Source organism: Ursus americanus, chromosome 2, assembly GCF_024610735.1.
Source record: "Ursus americanus isolate L20-20 chromosome 2, mUrsAme1.1.p, whole genome shotgun sequence".
NCBI lineage: Eukaryota > Metazoa > Chordata > Mammalia > Carnivora > Ursidae > Ursus > Ursus americanus.
Genome location: NC_142128.1, coordinates 79,432,385 through 79,451,694, shown reverse-complemented (window position 1 = coordinate 79,451,694; position 19,310 = coordinate 79,432,385). Strand labels below are relative to the sequence as shown.

Below are 19,310 nucleotides of genomic sequence, written 5' to 3'. Positions count from 1 at the left end.
CAAACACCAGCTGCTGCGTGATTCCTTGGGGTTAGGGACAGTGGACAGCAGAGACTCTGGGAGTGAATCTTCAAGGTAACGAGGATTCTCATTGATTACCAGGGGGAACTTTGTCTTGTCTCTAGACTGCCGCTTATCAGATAATATACTGTCTTCAGGGCTGCTCTTGCAGGCTCTAAGATGGTAATGACCATGATGGTGGGTGGGGCTGGGGGTGGTGGAGGTAGAGGCGGTGGGTGTGATGATGGTGCAGGAGATGACGGTGGTGTAGGAGATGATGGTGATGGAAGTGGCGGAGGTGGAAGGGGTGATGACACAGTGACAATATTACAGTAACAACCACCAACCTATAGTGAATGTTCACCACGTGCCAAGACCATTCTAGGAGCCGTACAACTCAAGTAGCCTTCCCAGTAACCCGATGAGAGAGGTCCTGGTGACGCCCTTGTGTGACAAAGAGATTCTGAGGCACAAGTAGATGAAGGGACACATCGCTGTCCCACAGCCAGGAAGTGTGAAGGCCGGGTTTGGCAGATGAAGCCTGACCCGAGCCTGCGCTCTTCACTTCTGTGTGACCCTGCCTCCCTGCCAGACCCTTGACGGGAATGGGGGAGAAGCAGCTTTAATCTGTCCTTGTATCTTCAGCGCCCAACTCAGTACTGCTCATCGAGCATTAGGCTCTTACATCAGTTCGCTAGCAGGTGCCTGTGGGCTCTGCGTCACGGTGTCAGTTACCTTGGAGTATCACGTAGGCAGAGACCCCCTAGTTCGAAGCTTATGCTATAGGCTGTGTATTTTGACTAACAATTTGAGGATTCATGTGCCTTTTTCTCTTTCCTGATTACTGGGGACTTTAAATCTGTGGTGTGCATTATTTAACTGTTTTTGGAGAAGAGCAACCAATCAGGCTGGCGTGTCCTGTGTCATAGCGACACAACGTTTGGAAGTAGCTGAAATGACTCGTAAAAGTAAAGACACACAGCTGAGTTTGTTTCCTGGGGGCAGAGCTCGCAGAGTAGGGGCAGTGTGCTGAGGCCATGCTGGCTTTGCCGACGCCATGATACTTCTGCTCTGACTGGTCCAGGAGGATGGAAACGACTTGACTGAGCCTCTTGGTCCGCTCCGACTCCGACGGTTCGCCATGTTAATTCCCTTCCTTGAAGCTGCTTCTGTATTCTCAACGAATTGACACACAGGCAGTCTCATTTAAAATAGGAGCTACTTTTAATGAAAGTTTTTCACTCTAAGTATGACTGTTGTGATGGGCACTGGGGTGTGGTATGAAGTGCTGAATCTCTATTGTACACCTGAAGCTAACATTACACTGTATGTTAAGTAACTGGAATTTAAATAAAAACTTAAAAAAACCCAGCAAAGAAAAGCTGCGAGAAGCAGCCCAGTTCTCCTGGAGAAGACCCCAAACATTTGAATTGGTAGTATTTCTGAACTTGGGTGTGAAGGGTAGAGATAAAAACAGAAGGACCAACTGAATAAAAAATCAACCAGCCAACCAACCAACCAACCAACATGACTGTGTTCAGAGATTGTACTTGTGTTTTAAAGGTTTCCCCATAAATTATCTCACTTGATAATGACCATGATCCCGGGAGGCAGCAGGATAGGTATGATTGTTCCCGGTTCATCAATATTAATGAGTAGTCTTTATTAAGAACCCGGTGTGTGCCGGACACTGTGCTCAGTGCTTCACCTGCATCTCATTGTTGGATCCCATGAGGCGGGTACTACGGATCGCCCGCTGCTCTTGCTGAGGAAGTGTGGCTGACCTGGGCAAGGCCACGCGGTTGTTGGAGGAAAGCGTCACTATTCTTATTGTACAAATGAAGAAACTAAGACCCCAGAGGTCTTAAATCCTACTGCTGAGTCCTGGTGGAGTTGAGAGTACCAGTCCGGTGTAAGAAACTGCAGCCTCTGGGTTTTCTCGAACAGGCGGGTGTGTATTAAAAGCATCACACCAGTGCCAGTGGCACGTGACCACCAGATTCTCCAGGTGCTGGTAGGAGGTCTTTGATCGGGAAACCCTAGAGGGGCCGAGCCCTTGGCTTTCTCTTGTACCTACAAATGGGCAGTGAGCAAACGCTTCCCAGATGAGGGAATGAGGAAGGACCCAAGGGCAGCTCCTCATCTCAGGATCTTGTGCTTCTTCTCTTTTCTTGCAGAAGGTGGAAGTGCCCATAATGCTGCGGCTCCTCAGGGAGCAGAGGATGTTCATGATCCAGACCATCGCTCAGTACAAGTTCGTCTACCAAGTCCTCATCCAGTTCCTCCAGAACTCCAGACTCATTTAACCCCCCGCCCCAGCTCCTGGAAGAGGGGCCCAGCTCCATCGTGCAGTTGGGGAGGGGCCTCCAGACAACATCTGCTCCCCGAGCAGGGTGCAGATGGCCAGAGCAGGCAGGTCATGGGCTCCCTGAAGACAGGAGCCAAGAGTATTCGGAAACATCGTATATTATTTTATATGAGATAATTTATTTTTCCCCTTTTGGATAACTTTTGTGAATCATTGTAATTTCAGTTTTCACAATAATAGAGTGCTTTTCATTTGAACCATATTTTGACTGATCTGCATTGTAAATATGTCCGTAGGGAAGGTTGCCTGGTGGATCATTTGGGGGACAGAGGCATAAAGGGAACACATCTCTAGTGAAGTTGCAGCCAGATTAGTAACTGACCCTGAAATTCATCAGCCTGATCGCTCATGTCCAAATCAAAGATGGCAAGAAAATGAATTCATTCTAAAATAAAAAGGTAAGGGCCAAGGCCCTTCCCTGAAGGAAAAAATAACAACAAAAACACTATTCTCTCATATTTGGGGACTCATGAGCCTTGATGGCCAGTGGCCTCCCTTCCTCCTTTCTGCCCTCATCCTCAGCAGCTTGAGTTAAGGACAGGAATAGCCATCACCCAGGCTGAACGAGGAGCTCTGTATTACACCTTTCTCAACACTCCTTTTGGCCTCTGGAGCCTGTGTTCCCTGTCGGGGACTGTACTCTCAGCATTTGCTCCTGCTCCCTGTTTGCTCAGTGGGCCCCATTCTGGTGGTCTTTGAGGCTCCGGGCCAGGCCATCTGTGCAGCTAGGCCGCCTGCCTGATTAGAGAGAAGATAATGGACCAGAGTGGGAAGAGAAAGGAGACGGGCAGGCCCTCGATATCATTTCTTATTTAAATAGGATGTGTATGCTGGACAGGGGCCTGAAGGTCGAAGTGCTGGGTACATTCTGCCTTTCCATCAGTCACCGCGTCACTGGAAAGGTTGTAAGGGAACAGTTGGGAAAGCTGATTGATGGGGCTGTTTGGCACTCAGGTGGCGGGGCCCTGGCTGGGAACCACTCCGAGTGTGAGCCCCCTCCCAGCTGTGCGGCCCTCACTGCAGGCTTCAGCCTGCAAGAGCAGCACTAAGGCCACTCAGGACCCTGTCATCCAAATTTTGGCCACTGGATGCAAGATGCGGGGATTTGTCTCGGACGAAACCCTTCACTGCTTTCCTGTTCTCTGTGCACCCCCCTCTCCGGGCGCTTTGCAGCTCACTTCTGTGTCTCTTCCTGAGCCTACGCTGGTCATTGTCCTGAATTTCTTAGGTCAGTCCTACTCCACACCTTTTGCCCCTTCCTGAATTGTAGGACTTTTCCTCTCTCCTGTCTAGTTCTTGAACACAACTTTTAAACCATGGTTTTGTCCTTTGAATTGACATTCGTGGGTGTTCCCTTATGCCTTTCTCCACTGCTGCCTTCTTGCTTTGTTTTGTTCTTCCTGAGCTGAAAATGTTACGAAAGAATGGCATCAGGTCAGCCAGAAAGAGCGAGCCTGTGTGACATCCGGTGACCACGCGGCCACAGCGGGGTGTGGAAGTGGATTCCCGGTGAACTACTTTGGAATGGTGATCCACTCAGTTTCACATCTGGCCAGGGGTTGTGGTGGTGGTTCTCGCATTTAGACTCAGAGTATCTGGTGATGAAGGGCCTCCTCCCTTCTACTCCGAAGCCTGAAGGAATCAGTCAGGGAGGGTAACTTAATTAAGCTGTTGAGATTCTGGAATTTAGGTATGTGTTCTGGAAAAGAAAACCATGAGTATGACCTGTATTTTCAGTGGCGCAGAGCTCATCACCCTCACCTGGAGATGCCCAGAACTTGGATCGTTGACAGGCAAAGAGGTACCTGTGTCCCTTCCTTAGACACTTTCCCATCCTTGGGACAGTCTGCTGTCGGGGATGTTGTCACAGTTGGTCTGCGGTTACCGGCTTATCTGATGAACCACATCAGTATTTCTCCTTCGTCTCGTAGGCCCCAGCGTGGGCGCTGTGAAAACCGAGTCCCATGTGGGCAGCATGTAAAGCCACTGTCTCTTTGAGCTCATCACACATGCTCTTCCTGTCAACCTGTCCGCCGTTGTCACTTTGTGCTACGGGAGTTGTTCGTGCGCACAACTCAGGGAGGACGTAGGTTTGCTGTCCGATTGCCCAGCGAGAGTTTCTAGCGAAACCCAAAGGAAACCACTTAAAAGTGACTCCACATATTTCATTTTTAAAAACAAATGTGTTTGCTTCTGTCGTGCATTTTGCATTCCTTTTCCCCATCTCCAGCCAGTGCCAGCACAGCTCCTGTGAAATTAACAGCAGGCATCGAAAGTCCTTCTCGTGGCATCTGCATAATAATTGCCCAGAGATGCTTTCTATCTGGGAAGCAAGCCAAGGAATAAACCTTGAAGCAAAGTGTATTAAATTAGTTATCTAGTTAGAGCTTTTGGAATGAGTTCCTGATGATGTATCAAGTCTGAAGCTGGAGCTGTCGGGGTCTATTGTTTTCTGTTTGGATTTGAAGAGAGAAAATTAAAATAGAGGGGGAGAAAAAGAAAGAGATATCCTCTCGCAGCAAAGCCATTCAACACTTTGGGGCCTCTGGTTTTGAAGTTTTCCAGTTGAAATGTTTTGTTTCTGTGATGTGCACTCATTTGGGCACAGGGACCCAGCGTTTGTCCTTGTTTCCTGTGGTCCCTGGATGGTGGGGGCTGAGTCTGATGTCTTCATCCTTGAGCAGAGCTGAGCTGAGCTTGTTGGCAAAGCTGAGCCGTGGCCCGCTGAGCTTATCGGCCCCTTGGGCTCTAAGGAGACACCACCTCCGGTAGCATTTATGTTTACACACACCTCTTTCCTTGGATAGGAGGTAAAAGAGGACTTGGCTACATTAGAGAGGGATGTCAAACATTGATTTCTTTGCAGGAGAGGGAAGAGGAGTGAGCTCCTCTTCCCAGTGAGAGAGGAACAGGAGGATGGGCTAAGGGGAAAGCAGATCCACGTGAACTATTTTGAGCACTGTGCTTCCAAGGAGCTTAAATGGACAGAGTTTGACTTTTACAAACTGTGTGATCCTAGATTTACATTAAGAAGAGGAACTAATCTTTTTTCTATGATTTATCTCTCATTGCTTGCCTGAGACTCAAGTGGCCATCTCCAGCCCCTTCTTCCACCAGCCTGGTCAGAGGGCCTTTGTGGGCTCTGTCGAAAGGGTTCCTGTGGGACCTGACCACTGGCTTCCCCAATACTCAATTTATCCTTTATCTTGTCTACTTTTAGCTTTTGAGATTCAGTTTTAAACTCCAGGGGGTTCAGGAGGTCAGCATTTTTACCCAGCTGCCTACTTCTCTCATCTTTTCAGCTTAATGACAGGTTGACCATAGGAAATTGACAATAGCTGGACCATTTTTTGTTACAATGACAGAAAATTCACATGAATCAACCTAATCTCTACAATATTTTTCTTCGCCCTGATATAGTAGGGGTCCTACACACCATATGCCATTTTCCCACACAAGTACTAACGAATATGAAGCATGTGAAATGGGCAGCTTGGCCTTAACCCTAATGAGCTTTGCACTCGGTGAATGGGTCACCTCCTGGGGCTGGGAAGTCGGTCTTTGCAGAGAGGTTAGTACACCTAGATGTTAGTATGTTCTCATAGGCGGGGTTGGCCATCAGGCACATCACTATGGGGGTTTCAGCTGCCATCTTTTTTTGACGTACAGTCTGTGTTAGCTGACCTTAGGCCAGTGGTGACGGCATATGGTGTGTGGGCCAAAAGGTGTCCTTGGCCGGAAAGCAAAATGTGCTTTTGAATCTCATTCCTCCACTTCCAGTGATGTGTTTGATGGTGAAAGCAGGTATAGCTATTGACTTTCTTTTTGGGATGATGTGTCCATCACTTTGAAGTGGGGGGAGTCGCGGGGGTAGTTAGTCTGAGATACGTGCCAGGGGGCTGAGACACAAGGGACAGGATTGGGTCAGACCCATGTTATGGTTACTATGTTCCTCATTCTGCCTCCATCTTGGCAATAACTCTTGGGGGTCCTAAAGGAGGAAATTTCCAGAAGTACCGAGTAATCGCTTTGGGGATCTTTAGGTGGCCCTGTGTGGGGAATTCTCTTGATCCTCACATTTTACGAGACTCTTCTGCTATTTCATTTTATTTCTGCATATTTTATCAGCTGCACATCAGGGTCTTATTCAGTGATTTCTTTTTGTGAACAAAGTATCCACTCATCCAGTACTGCTTCCAGATGGAGAAATTTGGGTTTTCCACGGACACTGCACAAATTTTCCAGCGGCCTACAGCGTTATGGATGACAAATTAGTTGGCCCTATAGGATGGAAATAATCTTAGTTGGCCCTATAGGGTGGAAATCTCTAAGATGTTAAATTACATTTGAAACTTCCCTTGGATGCCGTGCAAAAAACAGAGTGGTTCTTGTCTTCACCTCAGCTCCTGAGACATCTTGGGGCAAAAGACCTTAGGGATGCATTTTTTTAAAGTAACAGCAACAAGCCCGGGAGAGATGTGAGGGTATAACCAATCAAATCTGTCCACATGTGTTGCCCCAACAGTCGCTGTTATTCATGGGATCCCGTAAAAGCAGCCAGCCAAGTATTACACAGCCTTTATCCTGCCTGTGCTCACATTTCGCATTTGGGTTATAAACTCAGGTGGGTGAGCATTTGTATTCTGCTGACTACCTTTCTTATCTCCCAGCTTAATGTAACTGCGTCTTCTGCAAGGTCAGACTAAAATGTTCCCTATTAAAATGTCCTTGCGCCTGGCAGATTGCGTATCTGGCACCATCGATTGCGTAAGAGCGGAGAGTTCATTGTTGTTCCGTGCGGTGAAGTGGGAGGGTGTGCCTCAGTTCCTGCTGTGCAGAGCCGTGGTCAGCCCTTCTATTTTAAAAACAAATTCAAGGACATTTTGTTACAAGGCAGGAGGGCAAGAGCTGATGTGCAGCCTGGCCATGAAAAGCATGTGTAGAAAGTCCCTGTTTCTTCCACACTGCTTGGAGCCATCCGGATCATTCTTTCCCAAAGATGCCATAAGCCTGCCCAGGGAAGTTCTAAACGGGAAGAGGAAGAGGGAGGGCGTTTTGGAGCAGCCCTAAAAAGTTGCTATCAAAAAAATATGTTGATTCACAATTTTCTGAACTCTGGAACGTCTCCGCTTTCTGCTTCCCTCTCTGTAAGGCCAGAGGGATGGCAAGGACCACCAGGTGGCAGCCCCAAGAAAGCCCGGTGCTGCAGGGTTGGGATCTGTCTCAGCCTGGCTCTCGGCAGAGCTCGCTGAAGGTCAGGGATTCACATGCGTGCCTGGGTGTGCCGTCATCCCTTGCCTGCTGGCAGCTGCGCCCTTCTGTGCCACCTTACTAGCAGAGGGGTCTGCTCACCCACCCTGGCCTCGGCCCCCGGCCCCGGCTTTCGCAGCCCCAGCTCCTGCGCATCGCCGTCCTTTCTCTCCTGCTGTCCCAGGGCAGTTGCCAACGGTGTTCCTGTTGATGGTAGATCATGGTTATAACTGGGGCACAGAAACGGCGAGGACATCAGTACAGCGACTGCAATCATTCCTCATCTGACTGGGGGGCATGGGCAGGATGGTTTGGTGACATCGCCCCCTTCATTTCAAGAGCACCTCGCTCAGGGCTCTGCTGACCTCTCCTTGTTTTTCATTTGCTTTATGGCTCCGCTCACACTTTGTCTTTCCTTTCCCTACCCTTTTGGCACAACGCCTACAAAATAATTCAGTCTGGTCGTGGAGAATCACTCTTAAGCCACTCTAAGTTACATAATTAGGAAATCTAATTTTAATTTTTTTAAAGCTTATTGAGTTTGAAGGAACAAGATCTGGCAAATGGAAAGAATCAGAAAGAATGAAAAATAGCGGGGCGCCTGGGTGGCTCAGTCGGTTAAGTGTCTGCCTTCAGCTCAGGTCATGATCCCAGGGTCCTGGGATCGAGCCCCGTGTGGGGCTCCCTGCTCAGCAGGGCATCTCCCTCTGCCTCTGCCCCTCACCCCACTCATGCTCTCCCTCTCGCACGCTCTCAAGTAAATTATTAAAAAAAAAAAAAATAGCTAGAACATTGTCAGCAACCAAGACGCTGCCCTTTGCTCCTGTTTTCCCCGGTGGACACGGGCTTGCCTCGGTGCTGGAGGGAATGGTGGGTCTGATGGTCAGTCCCGTTTAAGGCGATTGTTAGCAGTAGGTACTTTGTTTCTTCCAGATGGACTTCCATGCGTTCCCAGTGGCTGCATTTGGCAGAGTGACGTGTGTGGTCGGGTTCCTTTGTGTCGAGCTTCCTCCTCCTGACCCGTTTCCTCTGGTGCCCCCCCCCCCACCCAGGGGCCCAATCTGGCGCAGCAGGGGCTCGCCAGGAGCTCGGACAGGTTCTCTGGTGATCAGTTCTCGGTTGTCCGGGCAGCGGCAGGATACGCGGTTCGGCCCCTGTGTACCTCATCCCGTTGCTTCTCCCCGGCCTCCTCCTTCCAGGAAACCCAGATGCCTTCTCACCTGACCGCAGGTTTCCAGGAGAAAGCTGAAAAGAGTGGGGTGGGGTCTTTTTGTGCCTTGGGGGTGGAACCGTTTTTGCTAAAATCTCAGGAATCCTGCTCTGAGTCGGGATAGCTCTCAGAGCGGGGATGCCTGGTGTTCTCCACATTTCTCAGGGTCCTCCCTCCTCCCTCAACTACGGTGTCAGCTAATAACTACCTTCAGCAGGGAACCCAAAGCTGTAATTCAGAGCCTTTTGTTTCTTTTCAGCGTGAACATTGTAAAATGTTACTGCCGTTTACCTTTGACTAAACTTTCTTGCCAGTCTGGAATCTTAAAAATCTATTAACCATATCCCCTTTTAAAAGTAAGGTTACTCTTCATCAGAGATGATTCCCTGTGTCTGTCCTTTGTTCCTTCCATAGCTGACATGCTTGAGGGTTCTTGAATGGGAAGACGAAGACAGTTTACACATGCAGATGACTATTTAAAAATATAACCTTATATACTTCGTATTACATCAAGTAGGCCTATCTAGTTCGTTTCACTGGACTTCTTGTTGTTACCTAACTCAGTATTTTGATGCTTTCCTTGTCTGTGTTTTTATAATATGTTGTGAATTGTGGCATCATTTAAAACAACTGGCATTTCATAGGTCTCCTTTTGATACAATGTGCGGACAGGTCCCCAGCTTAGACACCAGTTTGTTCTTGAGGTTCTTAGGTCAGCCCACAGAAGCCTTTGGACTTCTAACAGAGCTGAAATGTGGGGATGGGTCAGCCCCAGGAGGCTGGCTGTTGTGAGCTGACCTGGAAACGTAACCCCTATGATGTTGCTGTGAGACACGCATTCCAGGTTGGGACTGGGGCTCCTGACAACACCCATCTGCTCCCCTTGGTAGCTGCTTGCTACCTTGCAAGACGCAAATCCAGTCTCTTTACTACAAACAGGGATTGTAAGGGGAGAGAGGGAGTGAGAAGTTTATAGGACATTCCCTACGTCAGGGAGTGATATATTAATATTCATGGCAACTTTAATTCGGTATAGATGCCCTCTCAATTTAATATTAAAAGCCTTAAATAAAACTATGCATGCTTTTTTCTATGTGCTTTTTTATATCAGTAAATAAGCTTATGCTTGCCAGTTTTATACACAATTATGAGGTGTGTAAATCTGACTTTTGACAGTATTTTTTGCACTGTTTCCTGTTTTTATAAAGTCTTTAGATAGAGGTCCCAGTTGAGTATTGTTTGTGTTCTCACCGTCCTTGTCCTTGCTGTAAAATGTTTCATATGTACCTTTACAAATGTGAGATCTTTATTCTAACTTTTTTTGTAAAAGATATCTATTGACTTCCATAAGCAATAAACCTTTTTTTTTTTTTTCCTGGAGAAAACAGTTGAATCTTCTCTCTTCTGTGCCATACATGTTTGCATTAGATGCAAGCACCTACATCCTTTTCTTTTAGGATTATTTTCATAGGCAAAAGTGCCTGGTAAAATCTGCTTTTCCACTATTTTAAAGCCCGTTTATTTCTACCCACTTTTCATTCCTGTATAACTTGATCATACTGAAGAATTCGTCTGAAATTTCCAGAGTGGTCATGGTTTAAACACACACACACACACACACACACACACACACACACACACAAACCTGCCCAAACCTGACAAGGGTGGTCACCTGGAGTGAAGAATACACAGAAAGAGATCTTTCCCACCAGCGCCGGGATAACCCTGACCAAGCGTCAAGTTCCTTCCCCCAGCGGTCACTTCCTCAGACTCCAGACTGTCCACGTGGAAGTGGCAGCCCCCGGGCTGCTCCGGGACACCCAGATTCTCGGTTTGTCCTTCAACAGCTCCTGTCCAGGTTTTAAGAAGGCTGCCCGGCCCATATTTTCAGCACATCAGCACCCGAGACATCCACAGCGAACCCCTGGTGATGAGGGTGGACAGTTTGTGTCTTTCACGAGTAACAGGGCGACAGACTCGCTTGTGTTACCCCATTTACCCCCGTCACTCCACGAAGAGTCTACCACCGAGGTCCCAGCATATATCACACTGTGTGAAAGAAGACCATGAGCCACTCTGGGATGAGAGAGAATGGCAAGCACATCTCTTTAAACAGAGAAATAATTCTGTGTCTGTGCTGACGGGGGCAACAGCAAAATTACAGGTCTTGAAAGAAAAACTGCATAACGTTAAAAAAATGATAACAAAGTACCGCTGGAAATGGAGAGAAGCAGAATGGAAAGAGGTACATACGCTATTTGTTTTCTCTTTCATGGACTGCGTGCACGGACTCAGTTTATTTTCTTTGGATAACAGAAAAAAAGTCTTACATAATTTTGAGACAAACGGGTCTACTGGTGGTTACTGTTTTATCTCCAGACTGTTAGCAGAGCTGAGGAAGGACATTTTTTTGAGAAGAAAACCCAGAGAGCAGAAGATAAGGAAAACATACACAGACATGCGATGAGATGACCCAAGCAGGATCAGATACGTGTATTTTGTGATTTTACATCTTGATAAAAACAAGTGGGAAGACGTTATCTGACTTACCAGTGAAGCATGATGGAAGAAAAGAGCTCATCCATAACAGCTGTAAAAAACATAAAATCTAGGAATGAAGATCCATGTGTAGGACCTACACAAACAGAGCTAACCATTTTGAGGCCAGACAAATGGATAAACTCACCACATTCTTGGATAGAAAGACTCTCATTATGGAGAGGTCAGTGCTCTGTGTATCACTCACTCTAATGCAATTCTAATAAATACCGAACAGCACTTTTGTGGGGAAGGAGGGAATGGCCGAGAGGGCTTGGCCAAATGATGTTCCAGGACTATGGAGGGCTACATGTGGGCGAATGGTCAGAACAAGTCAAGAGAACACAGAAGACTAGCCCTACTAGACACGAAAAGTTTTGCAGTGCCACAATAATTGAGAATACAGAAATAAACCTAAATCTTAAGGGAACGATAATGAGGCCATTTCAGATCAGCAGAGGAAAATCAATGAATGATGCCACCATCGTGGCTAGCAATTTTGGAAATTAAAAATTTTAAAGAGTACAATTGGATCTCTTCCTACTAAATAATTCCAGGTAAAGCAAAGACTTTAAAAATTATTTCCTTTCTTCATTTAAAATGAAAAGCATTTTCTTTCTTTTAACGATGAAAACTTTCTACAGCAAGTGCTTTGAAAAATAAAGTTAATGGTCCACCAGGGAAAAAATATTTTCAGGACATGGCAAAGAGCTAATATCCCAAAATACATTGAGCTCTTACAAATTATTATGAGGGGGGTGCCTGAGTGGCTCAGTCGGTTGAACAGCTGACTCTTGATTTCAGCGCAGGTCATGCACGATCTCAGGGTCGTGAGATCAAGCCCTGCAGCAAGCTCTGGGCTCTCTGGGGAGTCTGCTTCCGAGTCTCCCTTTCTCCCTGCCCCTCCCCCTGCTCGCTAATAAAATCTTTAAAAGATAAAAAATTATGAGAGACATGAGTAGCAAGATCGGCAATGGCTGTGAATATCGACGCATAGAAGAAACAGGAATTCCTAAGTACAGGAGAAAGTGCCCCATCTTATTAATAAATGCATAACAAACAACATAATTCACACGGCAGACTGGCAAAACAATTTCAAACCGTACGTTGTTACGACGGTAGAGGAAAACAAATACTACAAATATTATATCGTCTTGGTACTTCATGCAGTTTCGGAAATGTAGCCAAAATTATTTATTCAAATTTTGGAAGTTTTCACTACTGGATCCTGAAATTCCATTCTAGGAATCTAGCCCCCAAAATGCTACCACCTGAGAGCAAAATTCAACGTCAAAGATTGTGCCTTGTGGCCCTGTTCATACGAACAGCAACCTGGAAAAACCACATGTCCATGAATAGAATGAATAAATTATGACACATTCAGTGCAATGTTGACTCTGAAAAGGGTGAAGCAAATCTGCAAATGCTGGAATGGAAAGAGGTCCATCTTGTTAAGTCAGAGGCCGAGATCATGAAATAATAGGTTAGTACCATTCTGCCTTTGTTTTTCTAATTTATTTCCATATACACCTTACATGGCCATGGTGAGAACTGGGACCACATCAGCACGTGGTTTCCGGGAGTCCCCTCTGGAGAATCAGACTGGAGAAGAGGAAAGAACAGCTTACTTTCTCCCAGTATGGTTTACATTTTTTGAGAAAGTATTACTTTCCTAACATTTATAAGACCTACAGAGGTGGAGGGGGTCTAACCTTATTTTAGGCTGAGCTGGAGTCACTTTGCATTCTTCAAACACTAAACTCCCTGGAGCCTGGACCCGGGCCTTACTCATCTCTCCGCACTTGGAGAGAGAGTGTTTGCATACAGTAGGTGTTCAGTAAGCATCTCATCCTACTTCACCGAACAAGAGAATGCATTCTGCCTGCTGAATCCCCACTGTGTGCAGTTAACTGTGTGCGTGAGACACACATGTACGTGTGACACACGTGTACGTGTGAGATGTGTGCACGTGCGCGTGCGTCGATGAGGCCGAAATGATAACGTGCAGAATTACAGCTGTTCGAGCTGCTTTCAGCTTATGAATAGGGAGGAAAACTGAAGTGTCAACTCCAGCAGGCTTTAATTATTACCAGTGGGGAAGTTCCTCTCTTTGGACCGCAGGACCCTCCTCCAGGAAACAGCGCGGCCCGGGGGCGCGGCCCGGCAGGCTTCTGTGGGGTCCTCCGCCTCGGTTGCTAGCAAACAGCGCCCAGGTTGCTGCCCTCCAGGCTTTGGGAAGCCGGATTCCCGCTGGCTGCGCAGGGACGAGACCAGTGTTTGCTCAATAACACAGAGTTGGTAAGGAAAAATTTTTTTTTCCTTCTCCAGCTTACCCTGGAGGGTTTCCAAACAAGGAGAGTCCTGCATGAGAACAATCAACAGAATGAGGAGTGGAAATTCTGCTTTCAGACAGATGGGGGGGGGGGGGGAAAGCAGGGAAGGCAAATCAAGTCACCTTTATCGTTACGGGGATTCCAGATACTAGACTCAAAACAGACACAGTCCCCTGCCAGGGTGGGGCACTCAGGTCACTTCATCGCACCTTCTTTCTTCCTCCAAGGTCACTGAACCCGGAGAGCCAGTGTGGGCTGAAGTGGCCGCCGGCCCCACGCCCGCTCCCCAGTGCAGAAGGGGGGGACCGCCCCTCCTGGACCAGCTCCCACCGCCACCGTGAGCTCCTCCCCGCAGACAGAAGAAAAGACAAATTTCAAATACCGCTACCTTTTTATTCTCCCTCATCATTCCAGTGTGTTCAGAACGTTGTAACAGGCACGGAGGGAAAAATTACCGCATTTTTAAACTCAATCTGGCCAAAGTCTGTGATAATATATGAAACCATGCTATTATCTCTTAGGGCAACAAAAGCATTCAAAAATTATTTTGGTACTAAGAGTAAAGATTAAGACCAACTTCCAGGTAAGCCATGAGTACGGTTTAAGGGCGAGTAGTGTTTTCATTGCAGCGATTCTGCAGAAATGCGGGAGTCGTGTGTACGACTGGAAACATTCAAATCCTTGACGGCTTCTGCCCCAGCATTTAAATAAAAATGAACACGTTGGCATAGTTTCAGTGGCTCTCAATTTCCTGTTTGATCTCAGAAATGTACGGATGATCTTTGCCGTGAGCCACTTCCATGATGGCGATGGCCTGGGAGAGGCAAGAGACAGGTGAAGGGTCGAGAGCCTGGAGGCCACCCCCTCTCACCCCCACTCCGCACCCCGGGCTGACCTAACCCCTGCCAGACTGCTCTGCTTCGAGGCACAGCACACATACGGCCTCTCAGAGCCCCATTCTCCTCCAGAGTCTGGCTTTTCTCTTTTCTTTCTTTTCTTTATTTTTTTAAGAGACAAGATTATCTGATAACCAACTGGTCACCCAGTCTGTACTGCTGAGTAAAACATTATTCAACTATAGCTGAAGAAATGATACAGAGAAATTGATTTCATGACATTCTAGATACTGCAGTAAGAAATGCTTTAGGGATAGAATTATTCGGCTGTGCTCCACCAAGTAAACAGGTGATACTGGGACAGAAAGGTCCACGGTGAACTTCACATCAAACCTATTTTGATTTTAGTTTACACAGCGAATCTGTAAGACATGACAAAACCGTTCTTCCCTTTCAAGAAGGGCGTGTTTTCCTTGTAATGCATATTCTTTAAAAAAAAAAAAAACTTAAAAGTAGTTGCAGGTTTCATTTGCAGAAGCTGGAGAGAACATATTTATAATAAGGCTTCTTTACAGTGGGGCAATCTAGGGAGGAAGAGCTGCCAGGGGCTCCACCGCTTCCTAGCTGTGGGCAATCCGCTGAACCACTCTACCTCATTTTCCTCATCTGCAAAATAGGAACGATGCGTACCTCTCGGGTGTCAGTACACGTGAAGTGTTTAGAATAGGGTCTGGCGTATAGGAAGCATATCCCAAATGTTATCTGTACGAATTTATTTTGCTTTTTTATATTCAACTATATTATATTTGTATTCAACTATATTACTCATAGGTAGAAAAACTTAAATTATTTCCACTCTCCAAATGGAATTTTTGATGGCCTTTGACTCTAATGGATAATCCTTTCATTTATACCATTCACTTCATAGATCTCAAACCAACAGGAGGCAGGCCAAGGAACAGTGTGAGCCTTCAGGAATGTCCTGTGTCAAATGCCTCCCCTGCTCCCTCCCCTCTGTGTTCATTTCATGACTCACGCTCCTTGCTCAGATCTCCTGTGTCCTTCACTAATCTTAAACCTCATCACCTACCAGTACCTTCCAACTGTGACCCAACTGGTCCATTTTCCCTCAATTCACCAAGACAACAAGTCTGTTATCTTAGGTGAATTCTATGGTTTAAAAACAGAAGAGTTTACACTGAGCTCACACTTATAGCCTAGTTGGGCCCGGACCCTTCCATTTGGGATGTGGGACCTTATATCGTCTTCCCAAGTAGTCTTCTGGGAAGATACAGGGAACGGGCCCCAACTTCCACAGACATTCTCTTAGAGGACTCAACAACCTGTGTCAAAGATTACATTTCATCAACTGTTAATTTCTACGTAAAGAACAAAAAGAACCAATATTCGGGACGCTGCTTCTGAGCTCTGGTCAGATACCAGGTCAGGGTCCTGCCCCATCGCCCTCACAGGGCAGCTGCGGACACGGAGGGAGGCCAACACCGCCCAGAGCCCTGGTCTGCCCTGGGTGTGGGTCACAGCCTGGGCGAGTGGAACGGACGCTTTCAACTCAGAAAGACCCCAGCCTGCAGGAAGGCCTCAGCCTGTTTGAATCTCAGTTTTTCCATCAGGAAAATCTCTCATTTTTGTGAGAATTAAAAAACACACACGAGGGTCCTGCCATGTAACCGGTACCTAATGAACAGTGATGATGACTGCTAAGTACATTTTAGAAACTCCAAGTGCATCATTATTATACTATGGAAGATTCCCGCACCACAGTCTCCTGACCCACCCCGTGGCCTCTGTCCACTTCCAGGGCTTCACGTGGGACAGGGGCGGTAACCCCTTCTCCCCAGCACGGCAGCCAGCCCCTCTGGATGTGAGCAGCCTTGTCCTATGGGAGGGCCCGGATGCAGACAGGGCCAAGGCTCAATCACTTACCCTACTCTGACCTGCCCAGCCCGCCCCCTCCCACCTCTCTGGCCAGGGTGGCTCAAGAGTGGGTCAAGTCTCTAGGACTTCAGTGACTCGGCCCTAGCAGGTGGGAAGGCAGGGGACGAAGGGGCCGTGGGGTGCCGGGACCCACAGCCCCACGCTGCAGACGCACCTTCTTCAGGGCTTTCTCTCCAGCAGCTTTGTCTTCTAGGCCCATGTACAGCCTCCCCAGCTTCAGCCACATGGAGGCCACGTTGAGGGAGTACAGAGGGTAGTGCTTGCTGCAAGAAGAGAGAAGGTAACAGACCACTTGTCAAAGACTCCAGAGCAGCCCGCAGACAGGGCGCAGTGAGCCCCAGGCTGCCCAGCCCACGGCCCGCTCCCCACGGTGGCCAGACTCCTCCAAGCCCTGGCAAGTGCTGGGGGGACAGTGTGGACGATTCAACACTAAGCACCCAGAGGCAGCCACTTTCACGCAGCTTGTGTGTTTCTGAACAGCTACAGAAAAACTGCAGGAGAAATCCTACACAAAGACATTGATGAGCCCGACATTCAACCCCAGTCCCAGACTTTTGTTTTGGGTACACCCAGAGCAGGGCACTGGGAAAACGTCTTTTAAAGTGAATCCCCTATTTATAGAAGACACTAGGCTTATCACCTCATATTAAAAAGCCGGTACACCTAAAAATACACACACCTGTGTGTTTCAAGACCCCAGCTTTCTGTCACACTCTACGGTATCAGTTGGTTTAGCAAAGCTGCCAGCTCTCTGGAGTCAGGAGAACACCGACTTCTTCTAGACAAGCTTTCTCTGTTGTCCAGGAGAGGGCTCTCATACAGTAGGTGTTCTCTCTCTGGTTTTCACTGACGGCTGACGGCTAGGCCCTGCCAGGGAGAGGCCAGGAAGCAGCTCACGGGCGCGGGGTGGGGGAAAGAGAATGCATGGGTGTAGGCGTTGACTTACAGACCGGTCTGTACTGCTCTACCCCCAAAAGCCATCCAAAAGACACATCCTGGCTGTATTCTTGGGCAGGGGGCATCATGCTGCCTGGAGGAAGCCATGGCTCTACTGGCCCCACAGGAGGCTAGAGCTGGCCTCCAGGAGGGGCCCACCCAGCTAAGGAAGGGTCCAGGAGAGCAAGGCCCTGCTGGGAGAGGGACCACAAAGCTAAGACGATCTCATTCTTTCTCTCTCTCTCTCATCCCCTCCCTCCAGATCTCACAGAGGGCGGTGTGTGCAAGACAGAGGACTTTTTCACCCACCCCAGGAAGAAGACAGGCTTTGCGATCCTCCGTGACGTAGCAAATTGTTTCTAAGAGCAGATTTTAGGAGCTGGCTTCCCTTGAGCTCCCCCTAATGGCTAATCCGCGCAGTGCAGGGTGAATGGAAGGCCCTGGAAATCCAGCCTGGAAATCCAGCCTGGACACAAACTTTACAGTCCCCAACTTGAGAACATGAGGGAGTACTAAGGGCCTCTCAAATCCATGAGCCCAGAGCTTCTGAGCCACTTGGGTCTTGGGGAGACCCTGCAAATATACAGTGTGAATGTGTTTAACAAATGCTCTATCGATAAGATCTAGGCCATCCCAGCCCTGAATGGCTAATCAGACTAGAGGACACGGCTAATCAGACTAGAGGACACGGCCACAACCTCCACCTGTCACACACTTCAAGGTTTAAAAACCCTCTTGACAGGAAACTTCCCCGGGGCTGATAGTCATGATTACTCGAAGTTAGAATCCAACTTCCTTTATTCAGAACTAGGGGTGGTGGGCAGAGGAGGGGGACAAGGGATAACCAGAGCCAATACAATGGTCCTAGCATGTCCCCAATTGCAAACTGGGTTACAGTTACAAAAAGCACAAGAAGGGGATGGTGTGACTAACGATGGAAAAGCAGGGATATGACACCGCCACTTACCACTGAGTGTGAGTGTGTTTAATCTGGAAGGCAAGGGAGGGGCAAGAAACAAGCTGGCGGCTTAATACTGATGGTTCGGAACGAACTACTTTGGATACAGCACCCTGGACAGGTCCCAGCAGGCCTCTTGCCCCAGCACCCCCTTCATCACCTCAACCTGCCTCCACAGGTGTCTCTTCCAGATGGCGGAGGGCAGAGGCCGGGCCCAGTGAAGCAGCAGCCTGCACCTGTGCCTCCAGGTGTGGGTGCAGAAAGAGAAAGCCGTTCTAGGCGTGTTCCGACACAGGAGAGTCAGAAAACGCAAACAGCATTCCCAATCAGCGAACTGCAGTCCCTGCTAAGATGAGGAGAACGGCCACCACAATCACCTGTAGGGCTTGATGATTCTCTGTCCATAGCGCAGGGCCCCTTCCCAGTCCTGCATGTACAGGCAGACGCCCATGGCCTGGTACATCATGTGCAACATGTAGACGTTGCTGTCCTCGAACACCGAGCCCATCTTCTCCTGGCTGAGCTCGCAGATCTCCAGCAGCTCACTAGGGGGTGCTCCGGAGTTAAGGAAACCACAGGTTCCGGCCTCTGGACTTGGGACACCTCCCCGAGGCTGGGTTCAGGGAGTTACTCCATCCACTCCGCCCCTCTCCTCACCCTCTGAAAAAGTAAATTACAGAGAGCCAAGCAAAAGCGAAAGGAAAATATTTTTTTCTTTAAGAAGCATATTTTTCCTAAAGAAACAAACTTCAGGAAAAACTGAAGACCTCAACTATTAAACACAACTGAGAAATCTTAGCCGTGGGGAACAGACCCTCGGTTCAGCTGCAAACACTGTTTAGGATCACAACCCTTCAACCTCCTTCACCCCGGCTCAGCACTGCAGCTGGAGCATTCTGAAGGAAGAAGTCCCCACGATGAGAAA

At 48.0% G+C, this 19,310-nt stretch overlaps 2 protein-coding genes across 3 annotated transcripts in view; one reads left to right on the top strand and one right to left on the bottom strand.

Moving 5' to 3' along the window:
• PTPN14 (protein tyrosine phosphatase non-receptor type 14) overlaps positions 1–10,202 on the top strand; it is a 173,863-nt gene extending 163,661 nt beyond the window's left edge. For both annotated transcript variants that reach the window (XM_045771992.2, XM_045771990.2), the window contains exon 19: positions 2,178–10,202. In XM_045771992.2, coding sequence (XP_045627948.1) covers positions 2,178–2,306 — 129 coding nt within the window. In that variant the 3' untranslated portion in view covers positions 2,307–10,202. The remainder of the gene's footprint in view (positions 1–2,177) is intronic.
• Positions 10,203–14,071: 3,869 nt separating this feature from the next.
• The window catches only part of SMYD2 (SET and MYND domain containing 2), a 47,672-nt gene continuing 42,433 nt past the window's right edge, over positions 14,072–19,310 (bottom strand). Inside the window, exons 10-12 of the mRNA XM_045771993.2 lie at positions 18,763–18,937; positions 16,646–16,754; positions 14,072–14,513 (exon numbers count right to left, since the gene is read on the bottom strand). Of these exons, the coding sequence (XP_045627949.1) occupies positions 14,433–14,513; positions 16,646–16,754; positions 18,763–18,937 (365 nt within the window). The 3' untranslated portion in view covers positions 14,072–14,432. The remainder of the gene's footprint in view (positions 14,514–16,645; positions 16,755–18,762; positions 18,938–19,310) is intronic.